This window comes from Rhinolophus sinicus, chromosome 16 (genome assembly GCF_057876585.1).
Source record: "Rhinolophus sinicus isolate RSI-liver-muscle chromosome 16, RSI-T2T, whole genome shotgun sequence".
Lineage (NCBI taxonomy): Eukaryota > Metazoa > Chordata > Mammalia > Chiroptera > Rhinolophidae > Rhinolophus > Rhinolophus sinicus.
This window is the reverse complement of record NC_142516.1, coordinates 115,980,782-116,000,777: the sequence shown is the minus strand read 5'-3', so window position 1 is coordinate 116,000,777 and position 19,996 is coordinate 115,980,782. Positions and strand designations below refer to the sequence as shown.

At 44.1% G+C, this 19,996-nt stretch overlaps 1 protein-coding gene across 9 annotated transcripts in view; it reads left to right on the top strand.

Moving 5' to 3' along the window:
* IRF2 (interferon regulatory factor 2) overlaps nt 1-19,685 on the top strand; it is a 75,230-nt gene extending 55,545 nt beyond the window's left edge. For all 9 annotated transcript variants that reach the window (XM_074329852.2, XM_019736120.3, XM_074329850.2 and 6 more), the window contains 3 exons: nt 9,401-9,565; nt 16,977-17,023; nt 18,341-19,685. In XM_074329852.2, coding sequence (XP_074185953.1) covers nt 9,401-9,565; nt 16,977-17,023; nt 18,341-18,649 — 521 coding nt within the window. In that variant the 3' untranslated portion in view covers nt 18,650-19,685. The remainder of the gene's footprint in view (nt 1-9,400; nt 9,566-16,976; nt 17,024-18,340) is intronic.
* The last annotated feature ends 311 nt before the right edge of the window (nt 19,686-19,996 follow it).

Below are 19,996 nucleotides of genomic sequence, written 5' to 3'. Positions count from 1 at the left end.
ATTTTGGAAGTGGAAACTTGTATGTGGGGACTCCCTTAAGTGTAGAGACCTTGGGAGAATGCAGGGCGAAAGCAGATGCTGGAGCAGATGCTGGGTGCGTGCTGTATCTCAGGGCAGGCCTGGCCTTGCTTCTTTCCAGTGCTCACATCTAGATGGGGCACTTTTGCACGGAGGCAGTTAGTCCCACAATCGTGTTTGAGTTGAGAAAGGTCATCAGGGTTGAGCGTTCTTCTCACTTCCCCTCTGGAGTGAGGCCACTTGCCCGACGCAAAGCCCAGTTTTCCTTGCTCCTGGGCCCTTTTCTCCAAGGCCTTGGGCCACTTCACCACCCTCTCCTCAGGGCAACAGTGGGTTTTTATGTACTTGGTTGAGTCTTCAGGATGTGAATTCTCAGTCAGAGAGATTGTTTTTTGCCCCTGCTATGACTGGTGCCACATAGGCTTGATACTAATTTAAGGAGTCATTACTGCTGGGGCCAAGACGAATGCAGGTTTGGTTAGAAGTCACCTACTGGATTAAGTGATTCTCTTCCTTGGCATAATAGTAACATAATAATGGATGGCAGTAAAATGAGTTTGAATATCTCTTTCTATGTAGTTGGTGGCCCTTACGAAGGTATATAATTCCACATGAAGTGGATCCATCCAAGTATTTTGAAGAAATGGGTTATTTGTGATCATTGCTAACAGAAGCACTGCCTCAGATTTTAAACCCTTCGCAGACCTGTTTCTACATGCACCCCCGTGACCATTCATTAGCCATCCCAGTCTTTGAAATTTGTGGACAGAGATGAGAAACACAGGAATGCTCATTTGAAGGCCACTGTGGGACTTGAGAGAGTCTCCTTCTGTCTCTCTGAATCTTTTAAAAATGCTTTATTTAAAAATGACACCATTTCTTGCTTTCAGTTCATTTGTTTCTAAACCCACAGTTCATTCCAGTTTTGTACTTAGGCACGAAGATGAAAGCTTCAAGGTGTTTCCATTCTACTTGTATAAGCATATGTTCATAGAACTAAAACGGGGAGCAGAAATGAGTGCTTAAAAGGATAGTATTTTTTCTTGTCTGTAGGCTTTCAGCTAGGGAAATAGAATGAAAATCGGTAACTTAATCTATTGGAGGCCAGCCACCCAGCACATTTTATTCTGGACAGGGTGGCTGTTTTGTAAGTGAATCTAGTAAGTGTGTAAAATGTGAAGTGTACTGTTGCCCTGACAAGTGAACTGTTGCTTGATGGCTATGTTTTACTTCTATTCTTGCCACAAATCAGAGCAGGAAAACACACACGCACGTACACACGTGGTTCTCAGCAGGCTGTGTCCTGGTCTTGCCTTCTCATCCACAACAACTACATGTCCTTTCACATTTAGCTAGCTGTGCACACCGAAAAGGATTACCACATCTCAGTACTTACCATATGTCTTTTAATATTCCATCTCTCCTATACAGTTAAATGCACAGGTTCGCACCCCCAAAGACCTATCCCTGCTTTCCCTTTAAGGGGAGGGAGAAAACACGCCTTCTTTCTTTCTTTCTTTTTATTTTTACTTTTCTTTAGCGTTGTATTATTTTGTGTGTGTGGTAACTTCTGTTTTTCGGAAGCGGAAGAAGCCAGCAACATGTTGAATTGTTCTGACAATACCCCGCTGGCATCTTGCCCAGGTTAGCAGTGCTTTTGCTGAGCTGTATTGAAATGATCTCCAGGCCAGTGTAAGAAGCTCACAGGTGCGGACATTCTGTCTGACTTGCCTAGGCAGTGCTTTATAACCCCATTGTATTTCTTGATAAAAGGTAACCCCACCCTTCAATAAAGCAAAGATTGCTACGAAACAAAGGAGGCTATTATTCATTATACTCTGAAGTAAATCAAGCACCCCTTAGTGACTAGATATACAGAATTAGGAAATAGTGTCATTTGGATTTTGTCTTGGTTTTGGCTGCCCAAAATGCACCTTTATGGGAAATCTTTTTGTTTTTGTTTTTGTTTTTGGTAATTGCTTCCAACTTTGACCAACTTTAAAGTAAATGTTGAGTAGCTTTTTCAGCCAAGCTTAGAAACTCAAGTATTCACAGGGAAGACTGCAGTTACAGGAGAACAGATTCACAACTTAGAGACCACCCTTAGGGCCCCCACGAGGGACGCTGGCACTGGGATCCATAATGACTGGAGGGCGGCCAAAGGTGACACTAGGCTGTAGAACTAGGTCTTCGTCTTTTCCAGCTCCTTTTTCCCTGTTCTTTTTGACGTTTTGCCTGATGCTTAAGATATGAAAAATTCCATCTACACAGTATATAGTAGCTTTAGGGTGGATCGTTAGATGTAAGGCACCACCTCTTGAGAGGGAGCCAGTAAAGGTCTATCGTGCTGGTTCTCACTGAGCTGTCTGCTGTGCCCCAGGCCGTCTCCTGAGAGGGCTGAGCTGTTTATCCCTCCGGAGCTGGGGGCCAGAGACAAGACATCCAATTTTACCAGGACCCCCAGAAAACTCAGAGCAATATGAAACGCCATGTGACATGTAAACTAAGATAACCACAATATACCCAGACTAAGAACCAGTAGTACACCTTATTTTTCTTCAGCGGATAGGAACTTGGAAAGCCTGGTTACAGAGATGAGACTGCAGAGGACGCATACTCAGTCACCAAATGCAGCCAGGAGCCCTGGGCAGCGGAGTTCTGGCTGTTGTTTTTTTCAAGCTTAAGAAGTTCTTACCCAAGAAACCTGCCATCTTTTTATGAGGCTGTATATATTTTCTCCTACCACCTCTCCTTCATCACCCCCATCTCGTTTATAATTAACTATCAAATCCTCCTGTTTTCCTACATTCTGTTTCTCAAATCCATCCCCTTCTTTCTATTTCTGATACTGTTCCCAGTCACCTTCCCTCTCACCTGATGTCTGCTTCTATTCTGTCCCCGCCCCATTTATTCTCCACACAGAGTGATTAAAAAAAAAAAAAAAAAATGCTCGTCTCACCATCTCACTATTGCCCCCAGGACAAAGACCCAAGTCTCCCTCATGGCTCCAGGGTCCTGGTGACCTGGGCCTTGCCTGCCTCTTTTATACCTGTTTTGGAATTTGAATTATCCTGAACGACTTGACTTCCATGTGTCCATCCAGACAGAAAGTGAGGTTGATTGTGAGTTTGTTATTGTGGAGAGGCCACTAAAGGCTCTGTCCGCACAGCACAGAGAGAAATGGATATTGGGCAGTTCCACTGGTTAAGTGCGAAGAGGTCTTACCTAGATTTCTGCTCCCAGACCATTGACCCTTGAGACATATTGATGATCTCTGCTGAGTTTCGATTGGGACACCTTATGTGCCCCCCTGTACGTGATGCTGTTTTCTCAGGGCAATGGGGGGAAGGAGGGGTGAAGAGGGTATACTACACCAGTCCCACTTGCTTCACCCTGTACCTGCCTCAGCCTATTACGGTCTGGGGCCGTCTCCCCATGCACGGACAGAACGCCATTCTCTGACATTCCTGACCCCACAGAACTGTCTCTCCCATCATCACTGTTGGGGACTAAACTGAATGATGGCCGTATTTTTGTATTTTTTATTTTTTTATAAGACACACAGATTAGAAGTTAAAACACTTGGGCTCTAGACCTAGCTCTGCAGTTTTGTTTTGTTTTTTAATTTACCATGTGATCTTGGGCAAACTCCCTAACCTCTCTGAGACTCAGTTTCCTCATATGTAAAACAGAAATAATAATATCGGTCCTGCGCACCTCACAGGGTTGTGGCGAGGATCAAATGAGTGTAACGGAAAGCATCACGAGCATAATATTATGATTATGATATGATATCATCAAAATATATTTGAGTAAGAAAAGTAGCCTCCATTTGTGCTGAGTCATCAAGGCTGGTAGTAACAGTTTCAAGTCTCAAACTTTCAGATCCGGTCAAGTAGGAATTTTCTCTCCACAGTAACATGTGGATGGCCTGCTTTTATATGCCTCCCTAATAAGCTTTATTCTTGACCCTGCAGCTACCTGGTGACCTTGGCAACTTACCCAGCCTCTCTGGGTTTCAGCTTTCTTCAGCTGTAAAGTAGGAAGGAACAACCCACCTTCAAAGACCTTTCCATTTCTAATAGTCTCTACTTTTAAGAGCCTTTCCCTGAGGCATGGGGGCAACTGCTTTCTCAGGTGGAGCTCTACTTTAAGTCAACAATTGTTAATAAAGTAAGTGTGACCTTTTAAGGAATCAAACCGGTTCATCGGTAACTAGCCATGAATAATATTGTTGTAGTTCTCAGCAACTAGGTCCAGATAAAATTGCATTCCTGTGGGTGACTCTTTTCCTCATGTGCTGACCTTAATAAGCTGGAGAAGCTTACTGGGTTTCTAGCTCCTCTAACCATTGGAGACTTTCCTTGGCACCCAATATAGAACTGCTAAAAAGCAATTTCACTATTGGTTATGAGCCCAGTCTCATTAAGGTGAGATTTGAAAGTTTTTATTCTAAGAGGGGCTTAGAAAGCCAAGAATAACTCAGTTCGAACTTCATTAACTTTCTGTTAAGGGAGACTGTCCTGCGAAAATTACCTGAGTTGAGCTTTGAGGTCAGGGAAAGCTGAATTTGAATCCTGGTTCTGACACTTAACTGACCATCTGATCTTGCCCTGAATTAGCTATTTAACTCTCCCCGCTGCTTTTCCTCTTGTCTATGATGGAGATAATGATTGTACTCATTACTCATGGGGTGTGAGGTCTTGTGGGTGGTGGGGGGAGACAAAGATAAGGGCTCAGGAAATGTTAGGTTGTGTTATTTATCAGTCAGGATACTGGAGCGCCTGGATGGGTGGCACTTCTGTAGCAGATTTTGTAAAAGATTTGCTATTCTTACGTCTTTTCAGTTGTTAGGAGTCAGTGTTACTGTTTATGTTGTCACTTGGGGCAAAGTTTGGTGGTTCAGGGAAATCAATTCAAATGGCACGAGAGAGAGAGAGAGAGAGAGAGAGAGAGAAAGAGAGAGAGAGAGAGAGAGAGAGAGAGAGAGAGAGAGAGAGAGAGAGAGAAAAGAGACAGAGACGAGCTATTGATTAGTTAGGGATGGGGCCTACAGCACATCCAGAGAGCATCTCAGATGTTGGGGTTTCTCCCTTGGGCTTGCGGCTATGAGTTGGGAAGTTTCTAAAGTGCCCTCAGTGATGTTCAGATGGAGAAAAGTGGTTGTCCCTGCCTGAGACATAAAGCGACACACTCCTAAGGGGACCGTAGGCCATAGAGATAACGTAACTGGGGATCCAGATTGTAGCCCAGAAAACAACTTATTTTTGTATCCTGGTTACCAGCATTCAGGATACACTTAAAATTTAAGTAGAGGTGCCTATCCAGTTTTTTGTCATAGTCATGAATATTAAGTAAAATACATTAAAATTAACCCCTTTCGGTAGGCCAGTTAGCTTAGTTGGTTAGAGCATGGTGCTAATAACGCCAAGGTTGCCGATTTGATCCCCACGTGGGCCACTGCGAGCTGTGCCCTCAAAAAAAAATAAAAAAATTAACCCCTCTTAGTCATAGAGGTCTAATGAATTTTGACAGTTGCACTTTGTTGTATAGCCGCCACAATAATCAAGACACAGGATATATTTTCATCACCCCAAAACAGTTCCTCCTCCTACCCCCAGATTCTGGAACTACAGCTTGCTATGTCTTTATCACTTCGTCAAGGTCTAAAAAGCCCACTTGCCAGAGGTCTTGAAATTTTCTAGAAAACACTCATTGTTAAATCCAGTGTTTGCAAATGGTCCCAGACGCCTGCAGGACTGTGGCTGCAAGTCAGTGAGCCTTGGTCTGTTCCTTCAGCTGCAAATGAACACATACACATTCAGCAGACATTTACTGAGCTGCTCTCCGGTGCGAGGCAGCGTCTGCTATACTTGATACAAAAAGTTCTAATGCAGGTTCTCAAGTCTCTCAGGAGCCCTAATTTGGTTGGGAGATGACACACAAATAAAAAGTTAAATAAAGCTATGTGGAATTAGCTTGCAGTGCGAGGCAGAAAGTCAAGAAATGTCACAAGGTCGTGTCACATTGTAGTTTTGGCTGAGCAGTGGGGACAGTGAGTGAGAGGCACTCAGGAAAGAGAGGTCAGTCTGTTCTGGGGTGGTCAGGAAAAGGCTCAAAAAAAGGCATTGTGAATACTGCCTGTTGCTCACCCCCCCCCCCCCCCCTCCCTCCCTGCTCTGTGCCGCTGCCTCATTGAAGCCTTTGATTCCTCGAACTGGAAAAAAATTCCACTTCCTCAGCGCTCATCCCATGGCCTCTCGCTGCCTTTTCCCCCCACCCCCCCTTTTTTTCCACTACTGTCCTAAACTTACTCTCTAGGTTAGTATGTGCTGGTCTGTAGCCCTACTGGGCTTCTACGAACCAGATCCTTGACTGGGTTGACTTTTCTCTGCCCCTCCTAGTACTTGACAGTTACGTCCTGTACAAAGTAGGTGCTCAAATAAATCTTTGTTAGTTGAATCACTGAGTTAGGCATTGTGGGGAAAAACAGTGAGGGAGGGAACTGTTAGCCAGAACAAAGGGATATAGTTAGAAAAATGCTTGTACGGCTGCCATTGTTTATACTCCTAGTTAGCTTGCTATTCAGAGTAACAGTGTGAAAGAGAAATGAACTTTGGAATATTGGGAGTTAAAGTGGCTTTGATGTAAATCACATTTGTGTTAAGACCTTTATTGCCTCAGAGTGGGTGTAGCTTGTACCTGTACACACACACACACACACATTCTCTCTCTCTCTCTCTCTCTCTCTCTCTCTCTCTCTCTCTCTCTCTCCCTCTCTCTCTCCCCCCCCATCCCCCCCGTTTGGTTTCTATCTCCACCCATTAACTGCTTCTTAGAACTCGTGAAATCTCGTTTTCCTGCTGTTTTGTTTTATTTGGGAGAAGAGGCAGAAGAAACTTGAGCGAGGTCGGTGTCGGCACTCAGCCTGTGTCTAGTGGCCTGCATAATTGATGTTCTCATGCTCAAATAGATAGTCCAAAGGATAAAATAAGAATTTGGGTGTCTGCCTGCCATATTTAGCCTGCTTTCCTTTTCTTTCATTTTATCCCCTCCAGGAAAACCTAAGCAGCATCCAATTTCCCTTCCCTTCTGTATGCTGTGGCTTTGTGGACTCTTTTATCACATCCCCAAATCTCCTTTCCCAGCCTCTTTGGTGCCTTTCCTTTCTTCATTAGAGAACCCATGAATTCTCACTCCCTTCTAAAACCTTCCCTGAGTAGAAATCAGGTAATGTTCTCCCTACCTTATGCTAGTTGTTTTGTCACTTCCCAAAAAGCAATCAAAACAGGAACCCATTTATAAACAAAAATACTCGAGCAATTAGAGTGCTTTGAGCAGTGAAAACAGGAACTCATCCGTGATGGCTGACTTCTCAAGGAGACTGGAATGCAGCCGCCTTCCTGCCCAACCCTGAACATTTTACAGATGGCCTAGGAAATGGCAGGGACGTAGAGCACGGCACATCATCCAAACACGTGACTTTGGACAAGTCACTCTACTTCTCTGTGCCCGAGTTTCTTCATTTATAGCAGGGTAATGATGCTTTCCCTGCCATTCTCGTGGGATGAAATGTTAAAAAAAAAAACTTACACATGAAGCAGGAGTGAAGCATTGATTATGATGGCAATGTGCTTTGAGGTCCTTGGGAAAACAGCATCGTTCGCATTCATTTATTGGTGCCAGTTTTCAAGTATATCTAATTAATTGCCAACTGACATACAAAGTCAGCTCTGTTTAAAAGTAGGGCAAGACATTAGGAGCATTCAAATGAAAGCCACACTGAGATATTACTACACACCTATCAGAATGACTAAATTAAAAAAAAAAAAAGTCATAGTACCAAAAGCTGACGAAAATGTGCTTAAGTTAGATCACCCATACACTGCTGGTGGACATGTAAAATGGTATAGCCATTCTGGACAACAATTTGGTAGTGTCTTATAAAACTAAACATGTAATTACCATATGATCCAGCAATTGCACTCTTGGGCATTTGTCCCAGAGAAATGGAAACCTATGTTTATATAAAACCTGTCCACAAATGTTCATAGCAGCCTTATTTGTAATAGCCAAAGAATGGAAATAACCCTGTAGTCCTTCTTCAGGAAATAACCCTGAAGACTAGTTAATCAAGCTGTGGCATATCCATACCTTGAAATATTACTCAAGCAATGAAACCTACTACTACTGATACGCACAATAACTTGAATGAATAAATCTCCAGGGAATTATGCTGAATGAAAAAAGCCAATCTCAAAAGATGACTATGTGAATTTATTCATGACAAAAATTCGAGAAATGGGAAGCAGATTAGTAGATACTATGGGTTAGAGATAAGGGGAGGAAGCTGAAGGAAGGTGGATGTGGTTACCAAAGGGTTACGTAGGAGATGCTTGTGATGATATGATCAGTTTTTTTGACCCTGGCGGTGGGTACATGAAACTACGTATGTGATAAAGTTGCACAGAACTAAGTACACACACATAAACACATGCATAAAAGAGTACAGGTAAAACTGAGGAAATCCAAGCAAGGTGTGTGGATTGCTGTCAATATCCCGATATACTGATTCTGTGAGGTGTTACCATTGGAGGAGAAAAACTTGGATAAAGGAGTACACAGGATCTCTGTATTATTTCTCATAACTGTATGTGAGTCTATAATAATCTCAAACTAAAAAGTTTGATTTAAAAAAAATTGAGGCAGGATTCAGAGCCAGGTGGTCAGAATGCATCTCGTCAGTGTGCTGAGGAGTTGATGCTACTAATGTGTGTTAGAGTTGGGAAACCATTCTGTCCATTGTTCTGGTATTTCATCCAGAGGTCGTTTTGCCTGCAGAGTAAGAAGAGGGCTGGGAGTACGCACAGAGCACCCCACAGCTAGAAATGACACCGTGGGGTGGATTTTGCTGGTCTTTGCTCCTTACTGAGATTTGATATTGTCTCTCTGGACCCCAGGACACGGAAAATAGCACAGCAGCCTCCTTCAGAACAAAAGCAGAGAACAGAACTGGGTCAGGTTCAAAGCACTGTCTGGCTGGCTCTGGGGCTAGGTCCGGATGCAGCTTCTGGTCCTACAGCCTTGGCTGTGACTGCATTGAGTTTGGGACATTGCCACATGTAAGCCCCATTGGCAGGCATGCTGGAAACAGTCCTGGGGAGCCAGGTTTTTGTCAAGTTGCCTCTCTGGAGACATTAACCCAAAGCTAAGGCTTTTTCTTCGGTTTCATGGCAGATGACATGTGGTGACTGAGAATCTGACTCCTGGCTATTTAGCTCTTTTGGGGGAAAGTTTGTGTGTTTTTTTTTGTCCTGAGCGTGTGTGCTAGAATTGTGAAGTCAGGCAACGTTGGTGCATAATGGCTGTCTTTTCTTTGAAGTTGTAGGACAGTCACATCTGGACAGCAACATTGAGGATCAAGAGATTGTCACTAATCCGCCAGATATTTGCCAAGTTGTGGAGGTGACCACTGAGAGCGATGAGCAGCCGGTCAGCATGAGTGAGCTCTACCCTCTGCAGATTTCCCCTGTGTCTTCCTACGCAGGTAAGGAGGTTGGAGGGAAACTTTGGAACTGAGCAAGGAACAAGGGAGGGTGGGAGGGCAGTCCTTTAGTCTAAGGCCACCCGTTTCACCACACAGCAAAGAAGCTCTTCTCTCTCCTGGGAATTGTTCTTGCTTTGATTTTCTCAACGAGCACCATCTTGGGCACTTTTGTTCTCAGTTAGAAGACCTGGTCACGGCATTGCTTTCCTTGATCATCTATAACATTTTCATGCATGACTAACAAATAATAAGATTTCTTTGGGGAAGTAGTTCATCTGACTCTATTTTGTTTGCACAAATTATCAGAAATTGGGAAGGGCACTTGGAATGGAATCTGAGTTTGACCAAGCTGGGTGGGACCTTACGGATCATCTCTAACAGTTCTTTCATTTTGGGAGATGAAAGGACTTGTTCCAGGTCACACAACCAGTAAGTGTTTGGGTCAGGACTTGAACACAACCTTCAGACCCCACGCTCCATTCCATTTGTCGTTAGGGAGACACTTCTCGCTGCGCCATTTGTTGTGTGAGGCAGCCTGCGAGGTCTCTGCTCCCGCTCCCCACATAAGAATGCAGGATATGGTGAGGCCAAAAAGGAAGACCCACGGAGCCATAGGGAGGGGAGTCATACCACTATAGTCTCACTGGAGGCTAGAGTCACACGACCTGCAACCTGCTGTCCACTTCTCTGCCTACCAACCAACCAACTGACCAACCAGTGCAGCCGTGGCAGTTATATCAGTGGCTAATGGCTAACTGGTAACAGCTGATGGCCAACCAGCCACAGCTGACGGCCATCTACTACCCGAGCCAGCACCTTTCCACGTGAGGCCGAGAGCCTGGAAACTGCTCTCTGGGGCTCTGTCCCCACACCATTCCACCAGGTTTACTTTCCCTTCCACATGTGTCCTTCTTTTTTTTTTTTTTTCCAATTTAGTACAGCTTCTAATTGGGCCACGCAGCCGAGCCCATTTCTAATTTCTCAGGGCATGGCCACGTAATTGCAGGGATTCGCCCAGACAGGCAGAGGATGAGAACCCAGTTCAGTTGGTTCTTCCATCTTTACAGAATAAAGCGATGGCTTCTTTTTCCCACCAACATTACATCATCATATCTCTCCTCTCTTCCCGGTGATCTCCACTTAATTGTTTGGGTCTCGATTATAATTAGGAAATATAAATTACGAGCCACTGTTATTGCTTGCAAACATTCAAACTAAAAAAACAGAAGCCCTGTCATGAGTAACTACATTCAGCTGTAATAAATAGTTCAGGAATTCTTCCCAGTGTCCTTTTTATGTGCTGCCAGATAGAGTGTCCCTCAGATCAGGTGCCACCCAGTGATTGGCACAGAATCCGCATGAGAATTAGGTTGATTCAAATGACAGTTTGTTTGTGAATTATCAGTCACTCAATAACCTGAACCACAACTTTCTTGTTTTTTTAACTTTTTAAAAAATTGTGGTAAAATATACATAAACATAAAATGTACCATTTGTGCTATTTTTAAGTGTACAGTTCAGTGGCATTAAGTACATTCACATTGTTGTGCAACCATCCCCACCATCCCCCCAAATCTCCAGAACTTTTTCATCTGCAAAACTGAAAGTCTGCCCATTAAACACTAACTCCCCCTCCCCCGTCTCCCTAGCCTCTGCCAACCACCATTCTACTTTCTATGAATTTGGCTACTCGAGGTACCTCACATAAGTGGAATCATACAGTATTTGTCCTTTTGTGACTGGCTTATTTCACTTAGCATTATGTCCTCAAGGTCCTCACTTGCTTTTGTGCTAAGAACATTAAAGGAATGTGAGAACGAGCCTTAAGGAATGTGAGAACAAGCCTTGGCTTCATGACGCTTATAATCTGTCAGACAGGATAAACTTGTCATCAGTTATTTATTCATCAAGCATATTTTGAACTCCTATGTGTGAGTCCCTCATTGATCTTGGCCAGTCCCCTACGACTTCTTACATGCTTGTTGTGCCCTGGGAACTGTGCTGGGACTTGGCATCCACTGCCTTAATTAACATGAGAATAACCCTATCAGCTTGGGGACCATCATTATTCCCTCTTTTAAGAATTAGGAATCTCTGGCCAATGTGGGTAAAGTAGTGTGTCCAGGGATGGACAACAGGGTAGCATAGTTAGAACCCACATGTAGCTTATGCCAAAGTTCTGCTCTTAACCCTCATGCTGCCCTGCACAGCTGCACAGGTCTCTGGCATCAGAACATAGCCACATCTGGGTATCAGGGACCCACCAAGGGTGGCAGAGCAGAATGTTTCTGATTTAACTTTACAGTGGAGATAACTGAGGCTTGAAATACTAAGGTACTCAGCTTATATTTACGTAGCTATGGCCAAAAATCTGTGACTTTCTTTTATATCAAGAAACGGCTACAGGCATTACACTCTGTGTGTGTGTGTGTGTGTGTGTGTGTGTGTGTGTGTGTGTGTGTGTGTGTGTGTGTTTTAAGGGGTTGGAGCTTTAGAATACACTTTTCTGTTTATGTGTTAAGACTTTTCTAAAGTCTTCTTGGGGATTCACGAAAGACTTCTTCTTGCTGTTCTGCCAGCAGTGGCATTTTGCTTTAGCAGAAGAAGCCCAAGAACAGCTGATTCATGCAGAGAGAAATGAAAATTTCATTACCCTTTTCAGGACATTTGCATAGGTTTGAAAAAAAGGATTTCAGTGCCAGGCTGGCAGGCAGCAGGGTTTTGTTGGAGCCTGGCTTTTAGCTCTTTCTGTTGTTTTCATTGTCTGAATTCTCCAGAACCCTTTGGAGGGAGGCTTATTGGTTGGTGCCAAAATGTTTTATCACTGCTACTTTGCTAGAGTCTGCAGACACATAAGAAATTTATCTGTTACTGACCATGGCTAGTTTGTCTTATTTAGTCAGGAATCTTAGAGCATGCTGCTAGGAAAGGGAGCTTTTTGGTTGTATTCACCTTTCTACCTTCATGTTCACCAGTAGGATTGGCTGTTTGCCTGTTTTCCATGACAGGGTTTTTTTTGTTTGGATTATTCAACTGAATTTCAACCTCCTCTAACCACTTCCATTCATTTGTTTAGGAAACTGGTGTTTGGAGGCTGTTGTTAGCAATTTTTCCCCCTACTGAACACTGAAATATAATTCCAGCAGTATTACAAAACCACATTCAGTTTTGCAAATCTGTCTTCTCTATGGTCTAAATATTACGGTGAGCAAGAAAAGAGACAGTTTCTTTGAGTGGAAGTACTTGCATTGGGTGTTTTAAGACAACATAAAATTCTGGTTGGATTCATAAAACTTTCATCCCTGGGGCAGGGGGTCCCAAAGCCCAACCTTGAGAAGCTAGAGGAGAGTCATTTTATTTCTAAAGGTCTATCATACAGTGGCCTTTGGCCTGATGTGTGGCACCAGAATTTTATTAAGCTGTTGACGTTTTGTAAAAGAAAGCCACGCACATTTTGGAGAAGGCTGGAGAAGAGGACGGAGACGACTACGTAGCTGGGGAAGAGAGCATGCTGCCGAGGATGAACTGGTGATAACCGAGGGAACAGAGATTGCCTGCTGACCAGAAACCAGGAGTGGCGGCGTTGGGTCCTTATGGAAGCCATTGCTTTCTGTTGGGTGTGGTAGAGATAAAAGTGCTTTGAGATTAACATGACTCTGATTTGAACCTTCTAAACAAGACTTCTTGTGAAAGTAATTGAGGAAATGATCAAGGGAAAGAAATCCTGGTCGATCTTAATAAAACTTGTGGAACAAGAGCCTTCCAGAAAATGTACCAGGATGTCAAAGTGCAGAAAGGCTTTATCGTAAAACAGATTATCTCCGCCTCCTTAATGTTCCTGAGATGGTTTGACGGTAAAAACTGGGCTGAAGTGGAGTGTGGACCTAAGACGAGTGTCATCCTGGAACTCCAGCTCGGGGAGAACAATCTTTGAGGTCATCTAATCCAAATCTCCCCGTTCCTCCCTCCCCAGTTGCTTTCAGGGAAACTGAGGCCAGAAAGATGAAACGAATTACTCATCGACCTGTTACTGCTGTTTCAGTTTATTCAGACAATGCTAGGGAAGCAACTCCCAATTTTTTTTTTTTATTCTCTTGTATTCAAAGTCAATTAAAAACCAAATCCAAACTGATCAAAAGGGAAAATGAAATAACTCGATATTTCGGCAGTGATATTGATCTGGAAGCAGCAGCTGCAGTGAGCTCATTTGTGGTATAAGAAGTGACCTTGAAAATGGCAATGGTGAAGTAAAACCAACGAAACAGAGGCAAAAGGTCATGCGTACCCCCAGCAAAGCACTTTGAGCCCATGTTTCAGGGGTAGCTGTGAGAACCACTGTTACTCTAGAGAGAAGAGTCTTGGGTCCTCTGGCTGGAGCTTCCAGCATCTCTTCCTAGGCCGCCAAAGGCACTCAAGGCCATTCTTCTAAACAATAACAATTAGAAATCTCAAGTTTGCTAATGTGGAGAGTCTTCATAACTACTTCAGAGGCAGTTGGTCTTAGCTTAGAACCATGTTGTGTCTTTTCTTGTCTCCAACTATTTCCCTGAAGTTGAAAACTGGGAACTTAAAGGCAGTTAACATTCTGCTCATGTTCATGGTCTGGGCAAGGTCTTCTTACCAAGGAGTCTCACCCAGGGCCTGCCTTCCAACCTCCCCCGCTACTGTGACTTGGGCTATGGCAGAATCCCAGACCCTTGGTGTTAACTGCCCCCCCCCCCAGCATGCCTGTTGGCGTCTGTTTGTTTTTACTTGAAGGGGAAAGGAACAGAAGATGATGGTATCTGTGGAGGGTGATTAGGAGTGGAGGATCCTAGATGTAGACGAAAGGAAGAGAAACCTTGGTTTCGGAGCAGAGAAAGCTAAGCATAAAAATGGAAAGGGGATCTTGAAATTTCGTCAGAGGCAGGAGCAGCAGGAGTGCTTCAGGAAGCAGTTGCTGCGTTCGGTACACAAGACCCTGGAATCAGAAGTGCAGTTTTGTTTTCTCCTCTCTGCTGACTCAGTCTGCAACTTTGGCAGGTTTCTCAACGTCTCTGTTCCTTGTTTTTCTTGGGAGTGGTAGACTGATTCCTGCCTCCTCAGGGTACAGGCTACCAGGAGGGTCACATGAGGGGGAGACTTTCCTTTTTTGTTGAATTTGTTTTTGTGTGGAAACATTTCTTGTGCCTGGCGTTGCCACTTTATCTTGATAGCTAGTGCCATTGCCAGCCAAGGGTCTGTTGCTCCCAGTCGTGGAGGCTTTGGGGAAATCTGCTCAGTCTGAGGTGAGGAGAGGAGAGGAGAGGCCCATCCTCCAGTTGCTCATGGTAACCCCTTGGTGATCACTCATGCCCAGGAGAAGTCACTGCAGAAGGGTGACTGAGAAACGTGCAGGAAGGCTCCAGGGTGGGGCCGGCGTGGTCAGCATTCTCACTTTCATTGTTTAAGGAATGAACCCGTGGCTCAGTTTGTCTGTTTGTTCCTTAGCCTTTAATTCGTAGAGAGCCTGGTCTGTGGCTAGTCGAAAGGGCTCTGCCTGGGCTGGGTCTGTCCCAGACATGCCACCAGCAAGATGTGAGACTGGAGGCCAGTCCCTCAGTAGGTTCGAGTGAAAGGGGGTAAAAAGCACTAGAGCACACAAGCTCTTCCACTTAATAGGGGATGATAGGAGCTACTTTTCTATTTGGAATTTTGGGGAGGCCTGAACGAGACCTGCCTACAAAGGCACCGGCGCAGCCCTGGCACACGGCACTTCATTAATGTTACAGTTTCTCTTTCGGACTTTCTGTAAAAGGAATGACCCAGCCTCAGGGATCTCAAAGGTCCTGTGTATTTCAGAAGTTCTACCCTTTATACTTTCGTTTCTCAAAGCTATGAACACTGAACAACTGTACACCATCAATTTTTCTATTCCATTTTTTTTTTAATATTGCTAAATAAATTAAAATATTTTTTACTTTAAAATATTTTTTACTTAAAAAAATTGTTTACTTAAAAATATATATATGTATATTTTAACTTAAATCCTGTACTATTTGTACAGGAGATATGTAATCACTAGCTCTTAACTTTGACTCTGTTAATCTAGCATGTGCCAATCCAATGTTGACCAAGGCCTAGTAACTCAGTTCAAAGGCACATTGACATTTACTGAGTGTGTGCCGTGTGCCAGGCCGTGTGCCAGGCCTCTTCCCCTACCTCTCACTCACTCATCGCAGAATCCTCTTTGGAAGGTGTTATGCTCCCGTTTTGCAGATGAGGAAACTGCCGCTCAGTGAAGTGAAGTACCCTGTTCCGTGTCTCACAGCTGGCAGGCTGAATCAGGATGGGAACAGAATTAGTTACCCATGGCTGCATAACAATCTAACCCACAAACCTAGTGGCTTAAAACAGCACACATTTATTATTCCGCCATTTCTGAGTGTCAGGAATACAGGCATGGCTGAGCTGGGTCCCCTGCTCAAGGTACTCCCTGTACAGACCTGCAGTTGAGGTACAGTCCAGGGCTGCTGTCCTATCTGAGGACTGAAGAGGGACAATTTTCATCCAGGCTCATAGGGTTTGGGGCAGAATGGAGTTCCTTGCAGGTTGTCACACCAAGGGCCTCAGTTTCTTGCCAAAGGCTGAAAACAGCCTTTAGTTCTTTGCTGTGCAAACCTTCCTAACATGGCTGCTCGCTTCCTCGAAGCTAGCAAGAGAGTCTCCTCTTCACAAGACAGGATTTAATCTTACGTTGTATAATCACCCACATCCCATTGCCTTCGCGGTGTTTTGTTGGTTCAAAGCAAGTCACAGGTTCCACCCACATTCCCAAGGAGAGAATCCCACAAGAAAGTAAACACCAGGAGATGAGGGTCCTGGCAGCCACCTAGAGTCTGTCCACCCACAGTAACCCGGGTGGAAGATGCAACTTACAAATCGAAATTATGAGTATAAATTGAACTTAGAAATCGAAGGGTATGAGGTAAAGGAGGGATCTGAGTCGAATGGGGGTGATCTAGGAAGACTCTGAGTTGGGGCTTACATGAACTAATTGACAGACTGGAAGAGAGGACCAGCGTGGGCCATTGTGTAGAGAGCAGTGGTGAGGACCAGGCCTGGTGTGGAGGCAGATTGGCACTACGGGGACCAACACCCCATCCTGGCAAGTGGTGGCTGTGAATAAATATAGCCTGGCCCATGGAAAGGGAGCTACTCCTCAGCTCCAAAACCTTCCTCTGAAGGGCCAAAATTAGAGAAATCTAATTCATTCTAGTATCTCCTAAGTACAAGTGTTTAACCTTACAAAGGGGACAGAGATAATGAGTTTAGTTACTCATTTCTCTTTTGAAAAAAAGAAGTGCTGATACATTTTTTTAAACACTGCCTGAGCCTCAAAACAGTTTGCGTGGCAGGAATGATGGCCCTGTGTTTTTCTCTCTGTGAACAGAAAGCGAAACTACCGATAGTGTGCCCAGTGATGAAGAGAGCACCGAGGTAAGCATGGCTGCCGCCACTCAGCTCCCGCAGACGCAGTGGGAAGGTGGTTTCCTTGCTGCTAGTTAAGTTTCTTTTGTTTTGATCACAAGTTTTACTTTTGGATTTTTCTTTTTTTTTTTTTTTTTTTTTGTGGTAAAATATACAGAACATAAAACTTACCATACTTTTGGATTTTGAATTATAAAATTAAGCTTTGGGAACTGAATGGGAGGAAAGGGAGTAAGATGTTACCATTAGAGAGGCTATGACGGCAGGAAAAGGAAACTGAAGTTGAGGGCAGGAAATGCTGATATTCTCACCACTATAAACATCCTAATTCACAAGCAGAAATAGGATGTCTAAGTGGCCAAAAGCAGTGACCAGACGTAAATGTCGGAAAGTGCTAAGCAGAAGCATCTCCACAAGTACCTGGAATCCCTTCCTCCTGTGATCCCTGCCCAGAGGCCAGGTGTGTGTTCAGTCTTGATTCTGAGTTCTCCCCTTCCATTTCCCTCCTCTAGGCTGGGCCCACACAATGGCAGGAAATGGCTGTAATGGTGATGGAAATATTCCTGCTAAAGCCTGCTTTGTGTCTGTGCTTGAGAGAAAGAGAGAGAGGGCGAGACTGACTAATGGTTGTTTGAATTAGTGATTTCCCACTGTACTAAATACTTTGAAGTATAGCCCAGGAATTCTGAAAAGACAATACTAGGTGTAGAGGCTCACATACATTCTGACCCTGTTTCTTCAAGGTCAGAATTCCAGCTCCTTCTCTGAATGAAGCCACCTTTGAGGCCAGTTACTTACTTGGCACACTGGAGCTCTAAAACTGCACCCATTTGAAAGCAATCAAGGGGCATTCACTGTCTGGTACTGAGCTTCTCACTTCCCTCCCCCTGAAAATGCAGGTTGACTCAAAGCTCAGATTGGGCCGTCAATGAGGAACCAAGTCACCATGACAAACCCGCCAGCATGGCCTAAAACCTACCTAATGACCAGGCTGGGCAGCCAGAGTAGAGCGGAACCGGAAACCAAGTTGCTGCCTTGTTTTCCTGCCTTCATAGAACAGTCTTGGCTGTATTTCTGGGAGGTAGCAAATGGGAATTTATAAAAAGGGAAGAGAAACCGTTGCTTGGGGTATGAAGAGCTGGGTATGGATTTCAGTTGAGGGGCGTAGAGTTGCTAAGCTTCTGTTGCTTCCACCACTCTTATGAAATTGAGTTAAACACCAACACGTGGGAACAGTGGTGCGTTTTTTTTTTTGTTTTTTTTTTTAAAAGCCGTTCAATAGAAGGCAAAAAAAAACATATATGTTTTAATTATTTTCTTTGAAAGGGACGACCACACTGGCGGAAGAGGAACATTGAAGGCAAACAGTACCTCAGCAACATGGGGACACGGAGTACCTACCTGCTGCCCAGCATGGCTACCTTCGTGACTTCCAACAAGCCTGATCTCCAGGTCACCATCAAAGAGGAGAGCTATCCGCTGCCTTTCAGCAGCTCCTGGCCCCCCTACCCAGACCACCCCCTCACTTCCTCCGTGACCCCAGCACCCAGCAGCAGTCGGCCAGACCGGGAAACTAGGGCCAGTGTCATCAAGAAAACGTCAGATATCACCCAGGCCCGCGTCAAGAGCTGTTAAGCCTTTGACTTCCCCTGGTGGTTGTTGGGATTTCTTGGCTTTGTTTTGTTGTTTGTTTGTATTTTATTTTTCTCTCTGACACCTGTTTTAGACAAATCTAAGGGAAAAAGCCTTGACAATAGAACATTGATTGCTGTGTCCAACTCCAGTACTGGAGCTTCTTTTTAACTCAGGACTCCAGCCCATTGGTAGACGTGTATCTCTAGAGCCTGCTGGATCTCCCAGGGCTGCTCCCTCAAGTTCAAGGACGTCATAGGACCAACACCCACACGGGCAGCGAGGTGCTGCATTGCCTGCGGTCAAGGCCAGCATGGTGGAGTGGATGCCTCAGAACGGATGAGAAAATGTGAACTAGCTGGAATTTTTTATTCTTGTGAATATGTACATAGGGCAGTACTAGCGACGTTGCAGTCGGCTTCTGCACCTTATCTTAAAGCACTTACAGATAGACCTTCTCGTGATCTTGCTCTATTTCACAGCACAGTCAGCAACCCCCTTCCCTGCCTTTCGTCACACCTCCCATCCCATCCCATCCAGTTCCTTTCCTCCTTTTCCTCCCTCAAAGGCTGTGTTCCACATCCCTGAGGAGGAGAAGAAGAAAATGAACTTCTCCACAGATGCCCCACGTTAAGACTGCTTTAAAAAAAAAAGAGAGAAAATCTTTCTAGTCTGCTATGCTTGAATGCCACGCGGTACAAAGGAAAACTGTCATGGAGACCTTATGCAAATTCCCAGATTTGAAGACAAAAAAATAACTCTAATTCTAACAAGAGCAAGCTTTTTTATTTTTTATACAGGGGAATATTTTATTCAAGGTAAAATTCTAAAGAAAATATAATTGTTTTTTATCTTTTCTACAGCAAATTTATAATTTTAAGATTCCTTTTCTTGTTTATCAGCAGTTGTTATTACATCCTTGTGGCACATTTTTTTTTTTAATTTTGTAAAGGTGAAAAAGCTTTTATGAGCTCATGTAGCAATCAAATTATCCTGTGGATTGATAATAAATGAATATGATATATAGTTAAATTTTTAATGGGCATCATGCCTGGCTTTGTCTGTATCTACTTTAGAGCACAATCATGGAACAGGACTGACAAAGTATCCTTTCTTCTTGAGGACCAAAAATGTTTCCCTTTTCCACCACAAGAAACCAGGATACAAATGGCTTCCTGTACTAAGGGCTCATCCTGAGCCACGTGCTGCACTGTTTGTTCTACAAGAGTTACCTTCAGCACTCATCAAGGTTGTGGACAGGGTAGGGAATTTATCTTCATTTCACATGGAGGAAGTGGAGACTTAAACTGAAAATGCCTTTACTCAAGGTTACATATGTAGTGAGAGTCA